At 49.8% G+C, this 21,113-nt stretch overlaps 2 protein-coding genes across 5 annotated transcripts; one reads left to right on the forward strand and one right to left on the reverse strand.

Moving 5' to 3' along the window:
- Positions 1 to 476: 476 nt before the first annotated feature.
- Ankrd34a (ankyrin repeat domain 34A) lies at positions 477 to 4,626 on the reverse strand. 4 transcript variants are annotated; one of them, XM_045138853.1, is made up of 4 exons: positions 4,404 to 4,428; positions 3,861 to 4,044; positions 3,493 to 3,734; positions 477 to 2,918 (listed from the first exon to the last, which is right to left on the reverse strand). In XM_045138853.1, the coding sequence occupies exon 4, from the start codon at positions 2,808 to 2,810 to the stop codon at positions 1,317 to 1,319; it is 1,494 nt and encodes a 497-aa protein (XP_044994788.1). In that variant the 5' UTR covers positions 2,811 to 2,918; positions 3,493 to 3,734; positions 3,861 to 4,044; positions 4,404 to 4,428; the 3' UTR covers positions 477 to 1,316. The 4 variants fall into 4 exon arrangements, with proteins under 4 accessions (XP_044994788.1, XP_044994787.1, XP_044994786.1 ...); XM_045138852.1 differs by having other exon boundaries at positions 3,493 to 3,679; positions 3,861 to 4,624; XM_045138851.1 differs by having other exon boundaries at positions 3,861 to 4,624.
- A 1,010-nt stretch (positions 4,627 to 5,636) lies between these two features.
- On the forward strand, positions 5,637 to 20,604 carry Polr3gl (RNA polymerase III subunit GL). Its single transcript, XM_045138855.1, has 9 exons — positions 5,637 to 5,735; positions 11,514 to 11,581; positions 14,445 to 14,612; positions 14,924 to 15,053; positions 17,266 to 17,334; positions 17,585 to 17,641; positions 18,724 to 18,797; positions 18,903 to 19,016; positions 20,255 to 20,604. The coding sequence occupies exons 3-9, from the start codon at positions 14,487 to 14,489 to the stop codon at positions 20,339 to 20,341; spliced, it is 657 nt and encodes a 218-aa protein (XP_044994790.1). The 5' UTR covers positions 5,637 to 5,735; positions 11,514 to 11,581; positions 14,445 to 14,486; the 3' UTR covers positions 20,342 to 20,604.
- Positions 20,605 to 21,113: the final 509 nt, after the last annotated feature.

Raw genomic sequence — 21,113 nt, forward strand, 5'->3', positions numbered from 1 at the left:
AAGAAAGAAAGAAAGAAAGAAAGAAAGAAAGAAATCTTATCTCTGTGAGTTTGAGGGAACCCTGAGACAACATAGTGAATTCCAGGCAGCCTAGGCTAGAAAACAAGGCCTTACCTTGAAAAACAAAACAAAACAAACAAAAAAACAAAAACAACTAAAGAAATCTTGAAAGAGGGACAGTTAATCTACTGGGGCCATATCTACTGGTGGAGAAGGGAGGAGGAAGGAAGGAGGCACTCATTGAGGCCATCTTACGTATTTTAAGGGTGAGCCTAGAAGAGACCGGGAAGTGAAGGCCTGTCAGGTGCCTTAAAACCTCCAGGACATTGCCCTCTTCTCTACAAGCAGGTCAGCTGGAAAGAAGGGTATCTGTAACCTCTAAGCACAGCCCTGGATTGTTGTAAGTTAGCATCACCAACCTTCCCCACCCCCCTCTCCCCATGTCCCACACCTTCAGGCAGAAGTGACAAAGCAGAGACTTCTGAACACATTTATTTGACATGTCAAGTGGAGAGAGGAGTGATTTAGGGTTACTCCCCACTTTGACCTGTGTGTGTGTGTGGGGGGGGGGTTCATAAGCTCAGACAGACAAAAGAGCAGCTTAGAGCCCATGACCCACCTCTTAGGAAAATAAGACAACCTGTGTTGTGTTTTTGTTTGTTTTTGTTTTTGTTTTTGGGGGAGGGCAGAGTGGGAATCAAATGCAGAAAGTTGAGAAGTGACGTTGAGAGCAGAACGGCGTCTGGGAGTTGTAGGAACCCCAAGGAAAGTGAAGAAGACGTCCTGAAAAGTGGATGGGATGGAAGCAGGGTGTGAACTAGGAGCCAGGCACGGAGAGAAGAAGCAAGACTTGCAGGATGGAGTGAGATATTCGTGAAGAGAGAATAGAGTGTGCAAAATCATGGCAGGCTGGCTGTGTTGCAGGGCATCCGTGGACAGCTTCTGCCGGAGACCACCCAGAAGTAAGGGGGGGGGCGTCCCACTTCTGAACAAATGCAGATGCATCTGGGACCCTTGCACAAGTGATCCTGTGCGTTTATGGGTATGCTGTCCCCGTGAGTACCCGAGTAATCCCACATTCCTATAAAATGACCCGGGTCACGGATGCATGCGTCCACCGAGTAAAGACAGCGTTGTGCCCTCACCTTACTGGCAAGTCTGCGGTGCTTGTGGACACATGCTTACCGGTGTGCGTGCGTGCACAGCGCCGTGAGCACATGCAAGAGATCCATCCCTGTGTGCACGGTTCTCCCGCCTGTCTCATCAAGGGGTCTGGGAGGCTTAGGAGAAGGGAGGGGAGCTCCCCCTCATTTCTCTCAGCGTCCCGGTTCCCCTGGCCCGCCCAGACTCTGAAAACCCCCTAGCAGACGGATCTGTTCGGTCTGCATGGAGTGACGTCTCACCAACTTGCGCTTGGTCCTAGGAGAGCCTGGAGGCCCGGCGGGAGGAGGGGCCGGCAGTGAAGGCGCCCGCCCTCCGGGCTGGGGGCGGATGTCTGGGATGGGAGGATGGGGGCTGACGTTAAGCGGGGGCAGGAACCCCGGCCGTGTCTGCGAGATGTGGTCCAGGAGCAAAGTCCCCGAGCCTCTCCGCTCCAGCAGCCCCGGGCTCCGCCTGCGTCCGCTCAGCGGAGACACGGCCCCGGGCAGGCTTTCCTGGGACTGGCGAGGCGAGGGCGCAGAGCCCGCTAGAGGGAGGGTCAGCGGGGAGGCGCTGTACCGCCGACGCTCCAGGGCTCCAGGGCGGCTGGACTCGGGAGAGTCCGGGCAGAAATGTCCCGGGGTGTCGAGCTCCACCGGCTCCATGCGGCTCAGTTTCTGTCTCAGCCCGGCAGGGGGACCGAACTCCTGAGCCTCGGGCGCGGTGTTGCGGCGCGAGAGAGGACCCCCGCCCGTCACTTTCTCCGCCCACGGGGGCGGATCCTCGGGGCCTTCGGTGCTGTGACGCCGGGACAGACGGGGTCGACCGGTCAGGGTCATGCCGTTGAAGTCGCCGGTCAAGCGTTCCAACCCCGGCCTCCCTTCTGCAGGAGGGACTGGTTGGGGAGGAGCCACTAGGCCCCAAGGCTCGGAGTTGAGCCTTTTGAGTGGCTTTGGGGGATGTCGAGGAGGTTTGGACAGTGGCTCGGAAGGGGACGGGTCATCGGGGGGCTTGGGAAGAGGGAATTCAAAAATGTCCCTCTTCTCCTCTTCTTCCTGGGCTCGAGGGGACAACAACGCCCGTCCGGTTCCTCCTGCGGCCTGCAGTTGGATTTCCGATGGCGACGTGCACACCCCCGGGCTCGGAGGGACGGGGGCGGGCTCCTCCACCCCTGGGGACGGTGGAGAATTGAGATACTGCCTGGTCTTCTTGGTGCCCGAGGGTGACGTGTCGGTGGTGATGATGATGACCTCCGTACCCTTGGCCTTGCAGGCATCCAGCAGCGTGGCGAGGGTCTCGCGGTCCCCGCGGTCCAGGGCGTGGACGAGCGCCGAGGCGCCCGCGTGATCTCGGACCGAGGGGTCCGCGCCGTGCGCCAGGAGCAGCGAGGCCACTGCGGCTCCGCCACCGCCGGCGCAAGCGTGCATGAGGGCCGTGCGCCCTAAGCGGTCTGCGATGTTGGGGTCCGCGCCTTGCTCCAGGAGGTAGCGTACCATGCGCGCCTTGTTCTGGGGGTCGTCGTAGCGGGCCCTGCAGGCCGCCATTAGCGCAGTCTCCCCCTGGGCATCACCCTCATTCACGTAGGCTCCTCCCTCCAGAAGCAAACGGGCCAAGCGCAGCTTACCCTGACCCACGGCGCGAAGAAGAGCGTGGCCCTCGGTGTGCAGCATAGCTGCGGCTGGGGCGACAGCACTGGCACTGGGGCCTGCCAAAGATGGACTTAGGGGTGTGGGGGTGGTGGCTGGCAGAGGCCGAGATCTCGGCGGTGAAGCCTAGCCCTGTGAGAAAAGAGAGAGAGAGAGGGAGAGCTTATTGGCGGACTCAGCAGGGAAACTGAGGCACGGATAGAGGACCCGCCATGTGATTGGGAGGGGGAGCTCCGATCTTCCCCTTAACTCCTGTCTTTAAGCCGCCCCTTCCCCACCCCCCTCCCCCAAGCGCATGTCTGAGGAGGTGGGAAGGGTGCACCCGCACTGGAGGCTGAGCGCGCTTGCAAATACGTACATGCACGCGCAGGGATATTCGCACCCCCATTCTCACCCAACGGCTTATCAGACCTTTCCAACATCCCCCCTTTTCTTAACCACACTTGGAATCCCCCTCTCTAGGGTACTGAGCGCCACCCACCCTCACGCATGCACCCGTACAGACACACACACACATCTATTCCTATCCTTTTTTAAATTGCCACAGCCCCCAAAAAATTGAGTAGGGGAAGGAAGTAGCTAGCATTTTTGGGAACCCAAAAAGGATGAAGAAATAATTTGGAGGGTTTCTTTTGCCCCCCCCCCGCAATGTTCCCCCATCACTCTTTGGTCTTTCCCCTCCCAGACCATGCACCCAAATAGATACCTGAATGTCCATAGAATCTCTGCATGGCCAGGATTGAAGCTGGGGCCATGGGAGCATCCTGGGTGGAGGAGCCCGGGGGCCCACTTGGCGTGTGTGGGGGGGCACCCGGATTCCCTTAGTGTCAGTATCTGCGCTTGGGCGCTGGATCTTGGTCCCTCCTCCCGGTGCGCCTCGGGCACAGCGCCGGCTCCGGAGGAGAGAAGGGGGGGTGGAGCTCTGCTGTGCTATTTATAGCCCAGTCTCTGCGGGTGGGGGCGTTGGGCACTAAGCAGCTCCCACCCATGCACAGACACACATAAACCCAAAGAGGGGCAAAATCCTAGAGGCTCCGATCCGGACTTTCCGACCTCCCCTCAGCCCCAACAAACCTAAGCGTTCCTCAGGGGGCTCTTCCGAGACCCATTCAGGGGGGCATCCAGGTTCTTTGCTGAGCTTCAACCCTCTCTCCATTCTCCGCGCCTGTGTGGATGCGCGCCTGTGCGCCAGACCTGACTGCCGCACGCGGCGTGTGGCAACATTGTGCAGAGAGGGGTGTGAGGAGGCGACTGGGATCTGCATCGGCGTCCATGTGCAGGGAAGAGGCAAGAGATGTGACTGCCTTCTTGTCCTTTAAGTTTCAGGGACCGGGGAGCCCAGCCTGGGAGCTAGACAGCCCCCCCCCCACCCAGTGCCCCGCTCCCCAGACGGAACCCACGCCACCAAGACCTCAGCTCCCTTACTGAGCTGCTCTCTTCGGGGTGAGGAAGTTGGACATCCCGGGGGCATTTTTAGGGCAGGGAACATGCCCCGATTCCTCTTTCCCATATTTGGAGCGGGGGGCGGGGTTGACAGGAGATAAGGAAGGGACAGGAAGACGAGTGAACCTTGTAACACCCTCTATATAGCATCTCTTCGCTCTCATCCTCTCTTACTTCAAGGTCCCCTGACCGAGTCGCTCCTTATCTCCTCTAGATCTGTCGCTGTGGGTCTCTCTCACTGTCTCAGCCTCACCGTGCCACCTGCCCTGTCTCCATGGTTACCACAGCTTCCATCTGCATATTTTAGGAACGAGCTTGTGTCCAGCTGGAAGGCACCAGCGGAAGTGGGGGGGGGTGCAGGAAGAATACTGAGGGTTTCGAAAGCTCACCGAGGATCCTGGATAATTTAGATAAATCAGAGGCTGGAGGCCACGAGACAAAAGATACTAACATCGTGTTATTGGGGAGCGTGGGAGAATATTTGCAGAGAAACTGCACGTTTTTACTAGTTACCCATGCCAAGCGCTTTGCATACATTATCTCCAATCCTCACACCTCTATAAGATAGGAGCTATCGTCTTGTAAATATGATAATAAGATTAAGTAAGTTCTCCAGTTTCACAGCTATTCCAAAAAGGTGGGCACTTGCCACATCACCCACATACAGCCTGTAAGTCTAGAGGGCATTTTCTGTAACGTCTGCGTTCCTGTTGAATGACACACCCAGGGTTTACCTCCATGCAGAATTCCCCCCAATTTCTGTTCTGTGACTGTATGGTCCCCTCCTTCCAGTCCCTTACCAAGGGGCTCGGAGGAGCTGGAGGGCAGTGGGGAAGGGAATGCACGGAAACACAGAGCTTCTGCCCCTGGCCTCCCCACCTCTGCTTCTCTGATCCCCCAATCTTCTTCCCCTCTCTCAGACACAACGGCAACACACTGAAAAAAAAAAAAAAACTTTTGGGGGTCGCAACTGAACTTAGTGACACACGGCTAGCGTTCAGGAGGTGAGTTCGAGGCCAGCTTGGCTAGTTAAGCCAGACGGTGTAGGATTGAGAGGACAGTTGGAATAATGGAGGAAAGGCCACATCGGGAGCCAGGGTCCCCAAGAAACTGGTCCTCAGTAGCTTGCTTAGGGGTGCATTTCTCATCAGTGGTCTCTTCTTTTGGCCCCTCACCCAAGTCCCTGGATGACCTCTTGGGTGTCAGATCATCTCAGCGAGGACGCTCGCCATTCGGCGACTCTTCCAGACGGTGGAGGTCAGAAACAACCTGCCGGCTGGAGATTGTGCGGCGGGGTCTCCGGGCCCCTCTTCCCAGCCTCAGTTCCGGGGGGCCTGGCAGCCCCGCCTCCTCATTGCTGCCAGTGGGCGGGGCGTCCTCCCCGATTGGCCAGGAGAACCCACCAATGGCGAGCTCGGGGAGGCGGGCCTAGAGCGCCCCGCTGGAGGAAGAGAGCAAAAGCCCAAGTTGGCGGCTGGCTGGGCCCCGCGAGGGGAGGGACGGCAGGTAAGACCGCGACCTGGCGACTGTGACCTCGGCCGGTCCCACACTTCCCGGGCCAGGCCCACCCCCACCCCTTGGGCGGACCCCAGGACCGACCACGCTTTCTGGCAGCCTGTTGGAGCAGCCCCCCCCTTCCCCTCCCCTGCCTGGACCCAGACCTTCCCACCCCTGGGCGCCCAGCGCTGTGTTTGGTTCTAGACCAGAGAATGCTAGCTTACTCGGGTGCCTCCGACTCTGCTGTGCCCAGTCTCTTAACAGCATTCCCCCCCCACACACACTGCCCCAAAGAGCCCGACAAACCCCTGGATCAAGGTTCCCATGAAATATTACCTCCTACCTGTAGCTTGCCTGGACTGCCTTTTTTATTTTTTCTTTTAAGATTTATCCCCCAGTCTGATGCACTTTACGTATGCCAGGACCGATGGACTTGCCTGCCTTCCCAGTGCTGGGATGATATGTTTTGAATATATATATATATGTATTCTATATATATATATATTTTCAATATATATATTTGAATGTTTCTGATGTTAAAATGTAAGGTTTTTGTGGGATCGGTTGTGGTATTTAATATGTAGGGCCCAGTAAGTGCTAACTGAATATGATTTCTGGAAATCAGCGCTCTTGTTAGGATTTTAAACACCTAATATAATTAGGGACTAATAAAAGAGAATATAGTATACAATGAAGGGCTCTTAAATTAGTGGTTTGTAATACTAGTGTCTCATATTTACTCTCAGTGCAGAGAAAGAAAAAGCAATGAGAACTGGAGGGCAAGAGGAAGTCTTAAGTGTGGAATGCCCACAGAAATCGTGTATTCATTCAACATTTTTTTTTTTTAGGCAAGCCCAACAGACTGGCCTTTTTTTAAAAAATTATTTATTTATTTGAGGGCGACAGACACAGAGAGAAAGATAGATAGAGGGAGAGAGAGAGAATGGGCGCGCCAGGGCTTCCAGCCTCTGCAAAGGAACTCCAGACTCGTGCGCCCCCTTGTGCATCTGACTAACGTGGGACCTGGGGAACCGAGCCTCGAACTGGGGTCCTTAGGCTTCACAGGCAAGCGCTTAACTGCTAAGCCATCTCTCCAGCCCGCCTTTTTTTTTTTTTTTAACGTGAGAGAATGAGCAACCGAGAGAGAGAGAGAGAAAAAGAGAGAGAGAGAGAGAGAGAGAGAGAGAGAATTGGCATGCCAGGGCCTCCAGCCACTGTAATCGAATTCCAGATGTGTGCGCCACCTTGTGCACATGTACAACTTTGCATGCTTATGTCACCTTTTGAGTCTGGCTTATGTGTTATCTGAAGACTCAAACATGGGTCCTTGGGCTTCGAGGGAAGTGCCTTAACCACTAAGCCATCTCTCCAGCCCTCAATGTATATTTATTGAGCACCTATTATGCCAGACACAGTATTAGACACTGAGGCTTACAGTGACTATATTGGTTGTGCAGCATCCTTCCCTGATAAGCCCTGTTTAATAAGTTTTTGTTCTCCTATGTATGTATATATTTTTTTTTTTCTAAGTCTTGCTATGTAGCCCTAGCTGACAGCTTTCCAACTGCCTGGGATGACAGGCTTACACCAACAAATCCAAAATAAACTTTTCAGGTTTTGTGAGGCTGAACTCAAGGCCTCATAAAGGCTACTCCACCACTGAATTATACCTACCCTCTGTTAACACAGATATAAGAAAATTCCCTATCTCTCTTTTCAGGTCATTCTAATTTTTGCTATCCATTCTTCAATTAATGTCCAACAAATACTCTGAATAGGAAGCATCCAGTGTAAAAGAGGAAGACCTAGTTTTCACATGCTGAAAAGCAAAATATAGCCGGGTGTGGTGCCACATACCTTTAATCCCAGCACTTGGGAGGCAGAGGTAGGAGGATTGTTGTGATTTCGAGGTCATCCTGAGACTACATAGTTGTTTATTTGTTTTTTTTTCTGAGGTAGGAATTCATTCCAGGTCAGCCTGGGCTAGAGTGAAACCCTACCTCAGAAAACCAAAAACATTTAAAAAACACAAATAAGTAAATAAACAAACAAAAAAGAAAGAAAATTGGCACCAGAGGAGTGAGGTCGTTATTGCTATAGCCTGGTTGTGTGTCTTTTGATATTCTGGAACTTACTTGAGGGAAGAGTATGGAAGGATTTGCAATCTTGTACTAAAATATACCTTGCAATGCTGTAAGTAGAGTTTGATAGAACATTCTGGTGAGAGTTGAAAGACCTAGATGCAGAAAGAACTGTAGACTGAAGGCTTAACATATGATGGGGAAAAGCAAGCTGTATTGCCACTGGGGCCAGAGATAGTTTGTATGAAGAGCTGACTGTGTTGTTCTTGTGTCCTAAGAATCTTAGCAGGGTTCAGTTAGAAGAAATGGACGGGTGTGAGAAGAAGGATATGGCATCGAAAGAAATGAAAGTCTCAGGCAGAGACTGCAGCCTGCTTCAGCTCAGCTGTTTGAGAGATGGCGACCATTTAGAGACTGGGCCAGCTGTTCTGCCTTGGGACAGGAGACAGAGTGCTGAAGGAGTTTTCCTCTTCTTCAGGGTTGGCTTTATTCCCCCCTAGATTAACAAATTTGATAGGCCATCTGGTACTATGGGAGTATAGCAAATGCAGGAAAGAAAAGGTCAGTGGATTCGTAACATGGGTTTTTTTTTTTGGAAATAGCCAGTGGGCAGTGTTAGGCAGGATTGTTGAAGAGCCTGCGTGGAGGCCCTGGAAGGCTGTGACATGAAACCCGTAGGTTGCAGTGGAGACTCCGGGATTTTGGAGATGCCAGAATTATAGAACAAGAAGAGCTGCAGGCTGGGGACGGGGTTTTCCCTGGGCTGTGGATAGCCTAGCTGGTGGAGCAGAATTGGACCTTGGAGACTTCATCACTGCTCATAGATGTAGCATATGGAGCCCTAGGATTTGGCATTTGCCCCGATTGTTTTAGATCTTACCTTGGTTCCACCTTTGCTTGCTGTCATCTTTTACAATACAAGTATATAGTCTGTGCCATTATGTGTATTTGTGTATTTAACTTGTGCTGTGGTTTTATTGGCTCACAGGTAACAGACTTTGGATTATGGGGCTATTTGAGCAGTGCTGGAGACTTTTCAGTGGTGGACTGAATGTATTTTTACATCTTGAAATGGCCTTGAGTCTTTGTGGGCCACGTGGCAGAATAGAGTGGTTTGAATCAAATGTCTCTTAGCGTTATTAACTTGTGTTTTCTGAATGCTTGGTCCCCAGCTGGTAGCAGTTTGGGAGGTGGAGGCTTGCTGGAGGAGGTGTGTTGCTGGAGTGGGCTTTGCGATGTTATAGGCAGCTCCCCCTTGCCAGAGGTAGGCTCACTCTCTTGCTACTGTTTTCTTTCTTTCTTTTTCTTTTTCTTTTTTTTTTTTTTTTTTTTTTGGTTTTTTGAGGTAAGGTCTCACCTGGGTCCTCTGGCTTTGCACAAACACCTTAACTGCTAAGTCATCCCTCCAGCTCTATACCTTATTAAAAAAAAAAAATTATTTGAGAGAGAGGGAGGCAGGTAGAGAGAAAATGGTCACACCAGGGCCTCCCAGCCACTGCAAATGAACTTCAGATGCTTGTACCACCTTGTGTGCTTTTACATGGGTACTGGGGAATTGAACCTGGGTCCTTAGGCTTCATAGGCAAGATCCATAACCACTGAGCAACCTCTCCACCTCTATCTTATTGTTTTTCCTTTTTATAATCTTATTTGGTTTTTTGAGGTAGAGTCTCACTCTAGCCCAGGCTGACCTAGAATTCACTCTGTATCCCAGGATGACCTCGAACTCATGGTGATCCTCCTACCTCTGCCTCCCGAGTGCTGGGATGAAAGGCTTGCTCCACCACTCCCAGTGGTTTTTTTTTTTTTAAATGAATTGATTTTATATATATACATATTTAGGACAATTAGTTACATGACAGGCCTGTAATACAGCTCCTTAGAAGTCTGAGGTAGAAGTGTGAAAAGTTCAAGGCCTGCCTGAGCTACAGAGTAAATTCAAGGTCAGCTTGGACAATTTACCAAGACCACATACAGGGGTTACCTGCTCTGGAACTCTGTTTTCTTTTCTTCTCTTTAACTCTATAATACTTATTAATAAAATCTTTCTAAATTAAAAAAAAAAAGCCAGTGGGGCATGGTGGTGCACACCTTTAATCCCAGTATTTGGGAGGTAGAAGTAGGAGGCTCACCATGAGTTCAAGGATACCCTAAAACTACATAGTAAAATTTAGGCTAGCCTGAAAAAAGAAGAAGTTGAAGGAGAAGGAGAAGAAGGCAACGACCATCTGGGGCTGGAGAAATGGCTTAGTGGTTAAGGCTTGCCTGGGAAGCCTAAGGACCCAGGTTTGAATCCCCAGTATCCACATAAGCCAGATGCATGAGGTGTTGCCTATCTCTGGAGTGTGTTTGGAGTGGCCAGAGGTCCTAGCACGCCCATTCTCTCTTTCTCTCTACCTGCTTTTGTCTCTCATAAATAAATGAATAATTTTGGGGGGGGGGGTGTTTTGAGGTAGACTCGCTCTGGCCCAGGCAGCCCTGTAATTCACTATGTAGTCTCAGGGTGGCCTCAAACTCATGGTGATCCTCCTACCTCTGCCTCCTGAGTGCTGGCTGGAATTAAAGATGTGCGCCACCATGCCCAGCCCAAATAAAAAAATTTTTTTAAAGGCCATCTAAAATGAAAAGTAAAAAATCAGGGCTGGAGAGATGGCTTAGTGGTTAAGGCGCTTGCTTGTGAACCCTAGGGACCCAGGTTTAATTCTTCAGGACCCACATAAGTCAGATGCACAAAGATTGTGCATGTGTCTGGAGTTTGTTTGCAGTGGGTAGAGGCTCTAATGTGCCCATTCTCGCTCTCTCTCCTTTTCAAATAAAGGAATGAATGAATAAAATAAAAATCAGATTTACCCTAGAGTTCCCATCTGTCTCTGATACATAGTGTCCCTATTATTAATGCATTATATTAGTATAATTCATTTGTCACAACTAATGAAATACTGATAAATTATTATTGACCAAGGTTCATACTTCATTCAGATATAACACTTTTTTTTGGTTTTGTTTTTTGAGGTAGGGTTTCACTCTAGCCCAGGCTGACCTGGAATTCACTGTGTAGTCTCAGGGTGGCCTCAAACTCATGGCAACCTTCCTGCCTCTGCCTCCCGAGTGCTGGGATTAAAGGCATGTGCCACCATGCCCGGCTATAACACTCTTTAAAAAAAAAAATAGTTGTATTTATTTATTTGCAAGGAGAGAGAAATAGAAGAGAAAGAGAGAATGGGGGTGCTAGGGCCTCCAACCACTGCAAATGAACTCCAGATGCATATGTCACTGTGCATCTGACTTTACATGGGTACTGGGGAATCAAACTTGGGTCATTAGGTTTTAGAGGCAAATGCCTTAGCCACTGAGCTACATCTCTAGCCCCATAGCACTCTTTTTGTGTATCTGGATCCCACCCAGGAAACTAAAGTCACCCATACCTTCCTATTTTACAGAACCATACTGGACAACATTTCTTATTAATTTAATTTTATTTTATTTGAGAGGGAAAGAGAGAATGGGTATGCCAGGACCTTCAGCTGCTACAAACCAACTCCAGATACATGCACCCCTTTGTGCACCTGGCTTATGTGGGTCCTGGGGAATCAAACCTCGGTCCTCTGGCTTTGTAGGAAAAGGCCTTAGCCCCTAAGCCATCCCTCTAGCCCTCATGCTTTATTTTCATTTGATGATTTTATTCTACCTCTAACTGGCTCCTCAGGGTTGATGACAAGCCAAGAGCTGAAATCACTTGAAGATATTTCTGACTCACCGGAGTGAACCACAGTGGTAAGGGGCTGCTTTGGGGGAGAGTTTCGTGAGGAAAATGCCACCAGAACGTGAACGACGATTTGTACAGTGAAATCCTGCACTGGGAGAGAAAGTAGATTCGATGACCAAGGGGCATCCTTCCAGTGCTTAGGTGATCCAGGAAAAGATCAGTTTGAGTGTAATGCCCTTTTTCCTCAGCTGGCAGTGTGATTGGCCAGTCATCCTTATGCCCCCACAGTGCCTGGCATATTACTTTTTTTTTTTTTTTTTTTCAAGGTATGGTTTCACTTCTAGCCCAGGCTGATCAGGAATTCACTATGTAGTCTCAGGGTGGCCTCAAACTCACAGCGAGCCTCCTACCTTTGCCTCCCAAGTGCTGGGGTCAAAGGCATCATCACCAAGCCTGGCCATATTACCTTCTTAATGGATTTTTGTTGTTGGTTTGTTTTTCTGAGGTAGGGTCTTGCTCTAGTCCAGGCTGACCTGGAATTTACTATGTAGTCTTAGGATGGCCTTGAACTCATGATGATCCTTATACTTCTGCCTCCCAAGTACTGGGATTAAAGGCGTGAGCTGCCATGCCTGGCTAAAATTAATTAATTTATACATTTATTTATTTATGAGAGAGAGGGAGAGAAAGAGGCAGGTGAGAGAGAATGGGCACACCAGGGACACTAGCCACTGCAAATGGTGTGCATCTGGCTTTACATGGGTCTGGAGAATTGAACCTCGGTCCTTAGGCTCTGGAGGCAAGTGCCTTCGCCACTGAGCCATCTCTCCGGGTGTCCTTTTTTTATGTTTCATTCTCTTTGTTGGTTTGTTTGTTTTTAAACAGAGTCCAGGCTGACCTGGAACTCTTTGTAGCCCAGGCTGGCCTTGAACTCACAATGATACTCCTATCTCTGTCTCCCGAGTGCTAAGATTATAACCATGAGACATCACAAGCTTTTATATTACATTTCATTTTTTGGCTTTTCAAGGTAGGGTCTCATTCTAGCCCAGGCTGACCTGGAATTCACTGTGTAGTGTCAGGCTGGCCTCAAACTCACACTCAAAAGACCAAAAAAGAGAGCGAGAGCTAGGAGGGGAGGTGGATTAGCAGTTAAAGACATTTGCTTGCCTGCCAACCTGGGTTCATTTTCCCAGCACACATGTAAAGCCAGACACAAAAAGTACTCTATATGTTAAGCATTTGTTTGCAGGCAAGGAACCTGGGCACACACATACACATAGCAAAAATTCACACACATACACACAGATAAATAAAAATATTTTAAAAACTTTTTGCTTCTTAAAAATTTCTTTTGTTTATTTGTATTTATTTGAGAGCGACAGACAGAGAAAAAGGCAGATAGATAGAGAATGGGCACGCCAGGGCCTCTAGTCACTGCATGTGCTCCTTGTGCATCTGGCTTACGTGGGATCTGGGGAATCGAGCCTTGAACTGGGATCTTTAGGCTTCACAGGCAAGTGCTTAACCACTAAGCAATCTCTCCAGCCCAATAAAAATATTTTTCTTTCTTTCTCTCTTTGGTTTTCCAAGGTAGGGTCTCACTCTAGCTCAGTCTGACCTGGACTTCACCATGTAGTCTCAGAGTGCCCTCGAACTCACGGCGATCCTCCTGCCTCTGCCTCCCGAGTGCTGGTATTAAAGGCATGTGCCACCACGCCCAGCCCCAATAAAAATATTTTTAAGGGGGGAGGGAGGGTATTACCATAGGATATTTTTTATAATAATGGAAAATGTTAATAAAAATTAAATAAATAAATAAAAAATGAAACCAAACAGAAAAAAAAAAATTTAAGAAAGTTAGCCAGATACATATTTATATATATGGTGGTGCATGTGTCTGGAGTTTGTTTGCAGTGGCTAGAGGCCCTGACATACCCATTCTTTCCCTCTCTCTCTCTCTGCTTCTTTTCTCTCTCTCAAAATAAATAAATAAAATATTTATTAATATTTTTTAAGAAAGAAGAGGGTGGAGAGTGGTTGAGGAAGGTATCCAATTTCCACCTCTGGAAAGTTACACACACATTGATATGAACATCATATATATACACCACACACACACACGCAGATAATTATAAATACAGATAGTTATAAACATCAAATTGTCTTAATCATTTAGGACTGTGAACCCGCCATGGTGGCGCATGCCTTCAATACCAGCACTCGGGAGGCTGAGGTAGGAGGATCAATGAGTTCAAGGCCAAACCTGGACTACAGAGTGAGTTCCAGGTCAGCTTGGCTAGAGTGAGACCCTGAAAAAGAAAGAGAGAAAATAATTTAGGAATATTTATGTACTTATTTGGCAGAGAAAGAGGGAGAGAGAATGGGCACGCCAGGGCCTCCAGCCACTGCAAATGAACTCCAGACACGTGCACCCCCTGTGCATGTGACTAATGTGGGTCCTGGGGAATCAAACCTGGGTCCTTTGGCTTTGCAAGCAAATGCTTTAGCCGCTAAGCCATCCCTCCAGCCCTAATGTAGGAATATTGTATCCAAGGGTCTAGTCACTTTCTTGTATGTGCTGCAGTTAGGATATATTACAGTCTGTCCCATTGAGACCATGTTGCTAAAGACACTTCTTGTGTCGGCCTCTACATGAGTGCTGGGAAATGGAACCCAGGCTGCCTGGCATCCAAATATCCCGACTGCCCTATCAGTGGAAATGGCATAGGAGTTTTCAAGTGTTTTGAAGAAGTCTGGGGATATAACTCACAACAGAGTGCCCATCTAGCATGAGTGAGGCCCTGACTTTGATCCCTAGCACCGAGGAACAAATAATCAAATTATCACAGGGAGAAGGTTGGGGGTCGTGGGTCTTCTCGGCTTCCTGCCTGTCTGTTTTACAGCTTCATCGATTTCTGTCTTCCTCAGCTTTATCTCTCAGGATCTCCGAATATCCCGGCCCTCTCCACCATGGCCAGCCGGGGTGGTGGCCGGGGTCGTGGCCGGGGCCAGTTGACCTTCAACATGGAGGCCGTGGGCATTGGGAAGGGTGACGCTTTGCCGCCACCCACCCTACAGCCTTCTCCACTCTTCCCTGTGAGTGCCTCCCCTCTTTTCCCAAGACTCCCACGTCCCCCTCACTGAATGTATGATCACATCTCCATTCTGGGCCCTCATGAAGCCATCTGCATCGAGCAGCCTCTCAGACTCTGTGCCCCCAACCTGCCGGGTCATTTTCCAGAAAAGCAATGCGTGTCCTTGCTTCTCATCCTTCCAACTACCCAGTTCTCAAAATACTATTTCGCTCCCACATTCCCTCCATCTCTGGCCACTGGGGACATTGAGTTAACTTGAGGGGAAAGGCCCTCGGGCTTCTACTGAGCTGACCATTCTCCTACCTCCCTCAGCCCTTGGAGTTCCGCCCCGTGCCTTTGCCCTCAGGAGAAGAGGGGGAATATGTTCTGGCCTTGAAACAGGAGCTGCGTGGGGCCATGAGACAGCTCCCCTACTTCATCCGGCCGGCTGTCCCCAAGCGAGGTCAGTCAGAATGCCGACACCAGGTCAGGAACAAATGCCTTCCATAGGCCCTGCCCGTGCTCAGCCCCCTTGGGGGCTGGAAAGGCACAGAACTATGAGGGGGAAACATCGTAATGTACCTGAAGTGCTTTGTAGTATTGGTGATTTGAGTTGTGCAATCATTCTGGGATAGTGGAAGTTTAAGTTTCAATGTCATGTTTCACATGTACAAATAAGAGGATGTCTTAAGATGTTTACCACAATTGTGCAGGCTCTAACCAATCAGAAGTGCTGGTGCTGGGTCTCTGAGTGAGCTACCTCAGTAACATATCAACTTGGAGATGGAGAGATGGCTTAGCAGTTCAGGTGCTTGCTTGCAAAACCTAATGGCCCAAGTTTGATTCCCCAGTACTCACGTAAAACCGGATGCGCAAAGTGGCACATGCATCTGAAGCTCGTCTGCAGCAGCTGGAGGTCTGGTGTGCCTGTTCTCTCTGTGTATTTTTCTCTGCTTGCAAATAACATAAACAGGGCTGGAGAGATGCCTTAGCGGTTAAGGTGCTGGCCTAGGAAGCCTAAGAACTCATGTTTGGTAGCCAGATGCAGTGACGCAAACACGCAATGTCATGCGTGTGCCACAAGAGGGCCCATGTGTCTGGAGCTCAGTTGCAGCAGCTGAAGGCCCTGACGTTCCCATTCTCTCCCTGTCTCGCACGAAATAAAAAAAATATTTTTACAAGTCGGGCATGGGCTGGAGAAATGGCTTAGCAGTTAAGGTGCTTGCCTGTGACGCCTAAGGACCCATGTTCAACTCTTCAGATCCAAAATAAGCCAGATGCACAAAGGCAAGGCAAACGCACATGCCCACTAGGTGGCGCAGGTGCCTGGTGTTCAGTTGCAGTGGCTAAGGCATACCAATTCTCTCTCTTAAAAAAAAAAAAAAAAGCTGGGCATGGGCATGGTGGTGCACTTTTTTTTTTTTTATTTTTTTTATTTATTTATTTGAGAGCGACAGACACAGAGAGAAAGACAGATAGAGGGAGAGAGAGAATGGGCGCGCCAGGGCTTCCAGCCTCTGCAAACGAACTCCAGATGCGTGCGCCCCCTTGTGCATCTGTCTAACGTGGGACCTGGGGAACTGAGCCTTGAACCCGGGTCCTTAGGCTTCACAGGCAAGCGCTTAACCACTAAGCCATCTCTCCAGCCCGGTGGTGCACATTTTTAATCCCAGCACTCAGAAGGCTGAGGCAGGAGGATCGCTGTGAGTTCAAGACCACCCTGAGATTACATAGCGAAGTCCAGGTCAGCCTGGGCTAGAGTGAGGCTCTACCTGGAAAAACGAACAAGAAAATTCACCCCTGTCAGGGACACCTGGAGGGACTAGAGAAGGAGAGGCTCCTGAGAGGCGTGGGTTAGTGCCAACCTGGCAGCTGGTGCAGGAGTGCAGTATTTCAGTGTATTGACAGCTGGGTCTCTGAAGTCCTGGGAGCTGAGAGAGTTCAGAGGGGCAAAAGACCTACCAAGTTAGGGCCATCAGGAAGGTGCAAAGACCGGGCTGAAACCGTGGTGGTTTCTTGTCCTTCCTCCTGTCCTTTTCAGTACAACACGCTTCTCAGTATAGCAAATCCTTTGAGCTAAGGGAGAAAGAAAAACTGTTATAATCTGGAGTGGCCGAAGGGCACAGATACTTACCGTATTTTTTTTTTAATTTTTGTTCATTTTTATTTATTTATTTGAGAGTGACAGACAGAGAGAGAAAGGCAGATAGAGAGAGAGAGAGAGAGAATGGGCACACCAGGGCCTCCAGCCACTGCAAACGAACTCCAGATGCGTGCGCCCCCTGGTGCATCTGGCTAAAGTGGGTCCTGGGGAATCAAGCCTTGAACCGGGGTCCTTAGGCTTCGTAGGCAAGCGCTTAACCACTAAGCCATCTCTCCAGCCCAGATACTTACCTTTTAAAATATTATTTACACGTGTGTGTATGTGCATGTGTGTGTGTGGGGGGGGGTACCAGGGTCTCTTGCCACCACAAATAAATTCCTGTCCAGTTTTATGTGAGTGGCCGGAGAACTGAACCCAGGCTAGCAGGCTTGTTCAAGTATGTCTAACCCCTGAGCCATTTCCTGGTGTGTGTGTGGGGTTCACATATTTCTTTAGAATTAACGGAGGTGGACCCTCAGAAGTATCTTCGTTCTAGGGACCAAACTCTGACCCTTGGCCTCTGATCCCTCAGATGTAGAACGTTACTCAGACAAATATCAGATGTCGGGGCCTATTGACAATGCCATCGATTGGAACCCTGGTAGGTAAATGGCCTTTTCACTGAACATCCTTCCAACACCACCTCTTCCTCCTCCAGTAGCTGCGCCCTGCCTTCCTCTGTGTAGCGTCTGGAAACTAGAGGCCTGGGATGGTCCAGAGCACCCCACGGGTCTACCTGAAACGCTCCAGCCCCCTCCCGCGTGTTTAAATCCCTCGCCTCCCCTGCAGTGCCAGGCACCAGCTAAGGGAGACGCCAGGCAGGGCCTCTCTGACACTCTCGCTGTTCCCAGATTGGCGGCGGCTCCCCCGCGAGCTGAAGATCCGGGTGCGGAAGCTGCAGAAAGAGCGTAAGTGCGTGTGCCCACGGGCCTCCCTCCCTCCCTCTGCCACTTCCCAGAACTGGTGCTGGGTGCCTCAGTGGCCACGTGAGGGCAGCAGAGTGGCACGTTTGCCTCGGGTGGGTGGGGTAGAAAGCCAGTGAGGAGATAATACCTATTTTAAAAAGATGTATTTATTTATTTGAGAAAAAGAAAAGCAGAGAGAGAGAGGGAGAGAGAGGGAATGGGTGCATCAGGGCCTCCAGCCACTGCATACAAAGTCCACATGCATGTGCCAACCTGTGCTTCTGGCTTCACGTGGGTACTGGGGAATTGAACCTGGGTCCTTTGGCTTTGCAGGCAAATGCCTTAACACTTTAGCCGTCTCTCCAGCACCCCCCCCCTTTTTTTTTTTCCTGGTGTTTGGTGGTAGGGTCTCACTCTAGCTCAGGCTGACCTCGAATTCACTATGCAGTCTAAGGGGGGCCTCAAACTCACGGCAATCCTACCTCTGCCTCCCCAGTGCTGGGATTAAAAGCATGCGCCACCATGCCCATCTGAAAAAAAAAAAATTTTTTTTTAACTTATTTACTTATTTGATAGAGAGAGAGAGAGAGAGGCAGACAGAGAAAGAGTGAGTATGAGCGCTCCAAGGCCCCTGCCACTGTAAACGAACTCAAGGTGCATGCACCACTTTGTGCATCTGGCTTTCTAAGGTACTGGGGAATGGAACCCAGGTTTCCAAGCAAGGGCCTTTAACCACTGAGCCATTTCTGCAGTCCAGGAGATAATACTCTCTCTTTTTTTTGTTTTTTGTTTTTGTTTTTTGAGGTAGGGTCTCACTCTAGCCCAGGCTGACCTGGAATTCACTATGCACTCTCAGGGTGGCCTTGAACTCACGGCGATCCTCCTACCTCCGCCTCCCGAGTGCTGGGATTAATGGCGTGCGCCACCACACCCGGCTTTGTTTTGTTTTTTTGAGGCAGGGTCTCACTTTGGCCCAGGCTGACCATCTCTGACTCCTGAGTGCTGGGATTAAAGGGGCGCACCACCACGCCCAGCCAAGATAGTTCTTGATAGTTCACTTTTTCATTTTCATGGCTCCCATACAGGGACGACCATTCTACTCCCCAAGAGGCCTCCTAAGACCACGGAAGATAAGGAGGAAACAATACAGAAACTGGAGGTGAGGAGGTATGGTGAAGAACTCGGGATTCAGTCCCTAACCCTTGGCCCACTTTGCCTCAATTTCCCCCTTTGTGTTTCTCGTCCTGTTCCTTATTCACGTAAGACTCTGGAGAAGAAGGAGGAGGAAGTCACTTCAGAGGAAGACGAGGAGAAAGAGGAAGAAGAAGAAAAGGAGGAGGAGGAAGAGGAGGAGTACGATGAAGAAGAACATGAGGAGGTGAAGGGGCCCTTTCCCCTCGTGAGCTCTGGGCTCTCAGCTCTGCATGGGCAAGGTTCTCCTCACAGGGTTGCAGGGTTAAAGACATAGTGCCACCAAAGGGCAGGGACCTCCTTCCACGTCTGCCCACGGGCGGCTCTCACAAACCAGAATCAGGGGCCTAGGAATCTAGCTCGTTGGCCAAGTGCTTGCCAGCATGCATGAAGCCTTGGGTTCCAACCCAGGACCACATACGCCAGGTTTGGTGCACACACCTATAATCCCAGCACTCGGGAGTTGAGGGTAAAAGGACCAGAAGTTCAGGGTCATCTTTGGCTAGATTTGGATCAGCCTGGGCTACACAAGATCCTGTCTCTCCTCCCCACCACCAAAAGTAAAATAAAATAAAGTCAATCAATGAATTAAGAAACTAGAGTCTCGGGAAAGAGGTAGTAGGATGAGGAATCAGCGATGCCCAGCATTCTGAAAAAGTGACAGGGTGTCGCATCCCAGGCTACCCTTGAACTCAGCTCGTAGCCACGGGTGGCCTTGAAGCCTTCATTCTCCTGTGTCCCTCTCCTGGGCGCTGGGATTCTAGGCGCGCACCACCATGACAGGCCGCTATTTAAGCCAGGTTCTGTATTCACTGGTATCATTCGTAATACAAATACCTGGTTGAGCAATATTCCCTTAGTTGGGGGAAAGCAAGGGTGTGGACCACCCTCCTAAGCAGCAGCGCCCTCCTCCTGTCCTCTGCTGTCATCCAGTTACCAGGAACCAAGTGTTCATTGGCTGAGGCACCCCCCCCCCCAACTGAGGGTGGGAGAGCTTGGCTGAGGGCAAATTATCCACCTCCTGTGAGTCCTGTGAAATAGCTCCAGTACAGCTGATCAGTGAAATGCAAGGATGCTCCGTGCTTCTTTATTAATAAACAACAGGGTCCATTAAAAAAAAAAACTATTATATTTATTTATTTGAGAGAGAGAGAGAGAGAGAGGTAGATAGAATGAGCCAGGGCCTCTAGCCACTGTAAACGAACTTCAGACACATGCGCCACCCTGTACCTCTGGCTTAGGTGGGTACTGGGGAATTGAATCTGGGTCCTTAGGCTTCGCAGGCAAGCACCTTAACCACTAAGCCATGTCTCCAGTCAAAAAAACAAAACAAAAGAAAAAAAAACCATAGAGAGATATCCCAGGCCTGGACCCAGTATGTTGGGAGGGAAGGCGCATGCCTTAGTTTTACTTTCTCTATTCCAGGAAACTGACTACATCATGTCGTATTTTGACAACGGAGAGGACTTTGGAGGTGACAGTGATGACAATATGGATGAAGCTATATACTGAAGAGCTCAGGAACTTCCTGGGCCATCATCTTTCCTGATTTGGGATAGAGAGAGTAATTGTCCCTATTATTCAGGGTCTGTTCTTATCGTGTTTGTTTGTTTTTTTTAAACAAGTTTTCATGGAGCCCACGCTGGCCTTGAACTGCTAGTCCACCTGCCTTCAGCTCCCAAGTATGCTGGGACCACAACAGGCATGTGCCACACCTGGCTTCCTGTAACTTAGTTTTGTGACAAAATAAAATAAAGCCGTTTGGTCAGAGTCTAGATAACCTGTTTGGTCCACGGGGCTAGGAGTGGAGAGTGATGACCCTGCTTTATTTTCTACTCATTCCCCTTCCCGCCTTACTCAGTAGCACCTCTGGTATGTTGGGGGAAGAGGCAAGGATGAAAGAAGGGAGAAGCATTGAAAGCACAGCCGGATTCGAACTGAGACAGCAGCACTTACGCCCCCAACATGATTTTGCCAAGCTTTTGTGAAGGTAATTTGAGGTGGGAACAGTTAGGAGTAGTAAGTGTATGTGTGCATGTATTTATGTATGTATGTATCTCGGGGTAGAGAAAGAACTTTAGTGGTGAAGGCACTTGCCTGCAAAACCTAAGGACCTAGGTTTGATTCCCCAGTATCCACGTAAAGCCAGATGCACAAGATGGTACATATGTCTGGAGTTCCTTTGCAGTGGCTAGAGGCCCTAGCATGCCCATTCTCCTGTCTGTCTCTCTCTGATAAATAATAATAATGGGCTGGAGAGATGCCTGTGAAGCCTAAGGAACCC

The sequence above is a fragment of the Jaculus jaculus genome, chromosome 19, assembly GCF_020740685.1.
Source record: "Jaculus jaculus isolate mJacJac1 chromosome 19, mJacJac1.mat.Y.cur, whole genome shotgun sequence".
NCBI classification, from domain to species: domain Eukaryota; kingdom Metazoa; phylum Chordata; class Mammalia; order Rodentia; family Dipodidae; genus Jaculus; species Jaculus jaculus.

Bases quoted from the DNA above. Each gene is read 5' to 3' on its own strand.
- Ankrd34a (XM_045138854.1), bottom strand. From the start codon at position 2,810: ATGCTGCACACCGAGGGCCACGCTCTTCTTCGCGCCGTGGGTCAGGGT.
- Polr3gl (XM_045138855.1), top strand. From the start codon at position 14,487: ATGGCCAGCCGGGGTGGTGGCCGGGGTCGTGGCCGGGGCCAGTTGACC. The intron at 15,054-17,265 runs GTCAGTCAGAAT...CTGATCCCTCAG, and splicing joins GCCGGCTGTCCCCAAGCGAG to ATGTAGAACGTTACTCAGAC. The intron at 18,798-18,902 runs GTGAGGAGGTAT...TATTCACGTAAG, and splicing joins AAACAATACAGAAACTGGAG to ACTCTGGAGAAGAAGGAGGA.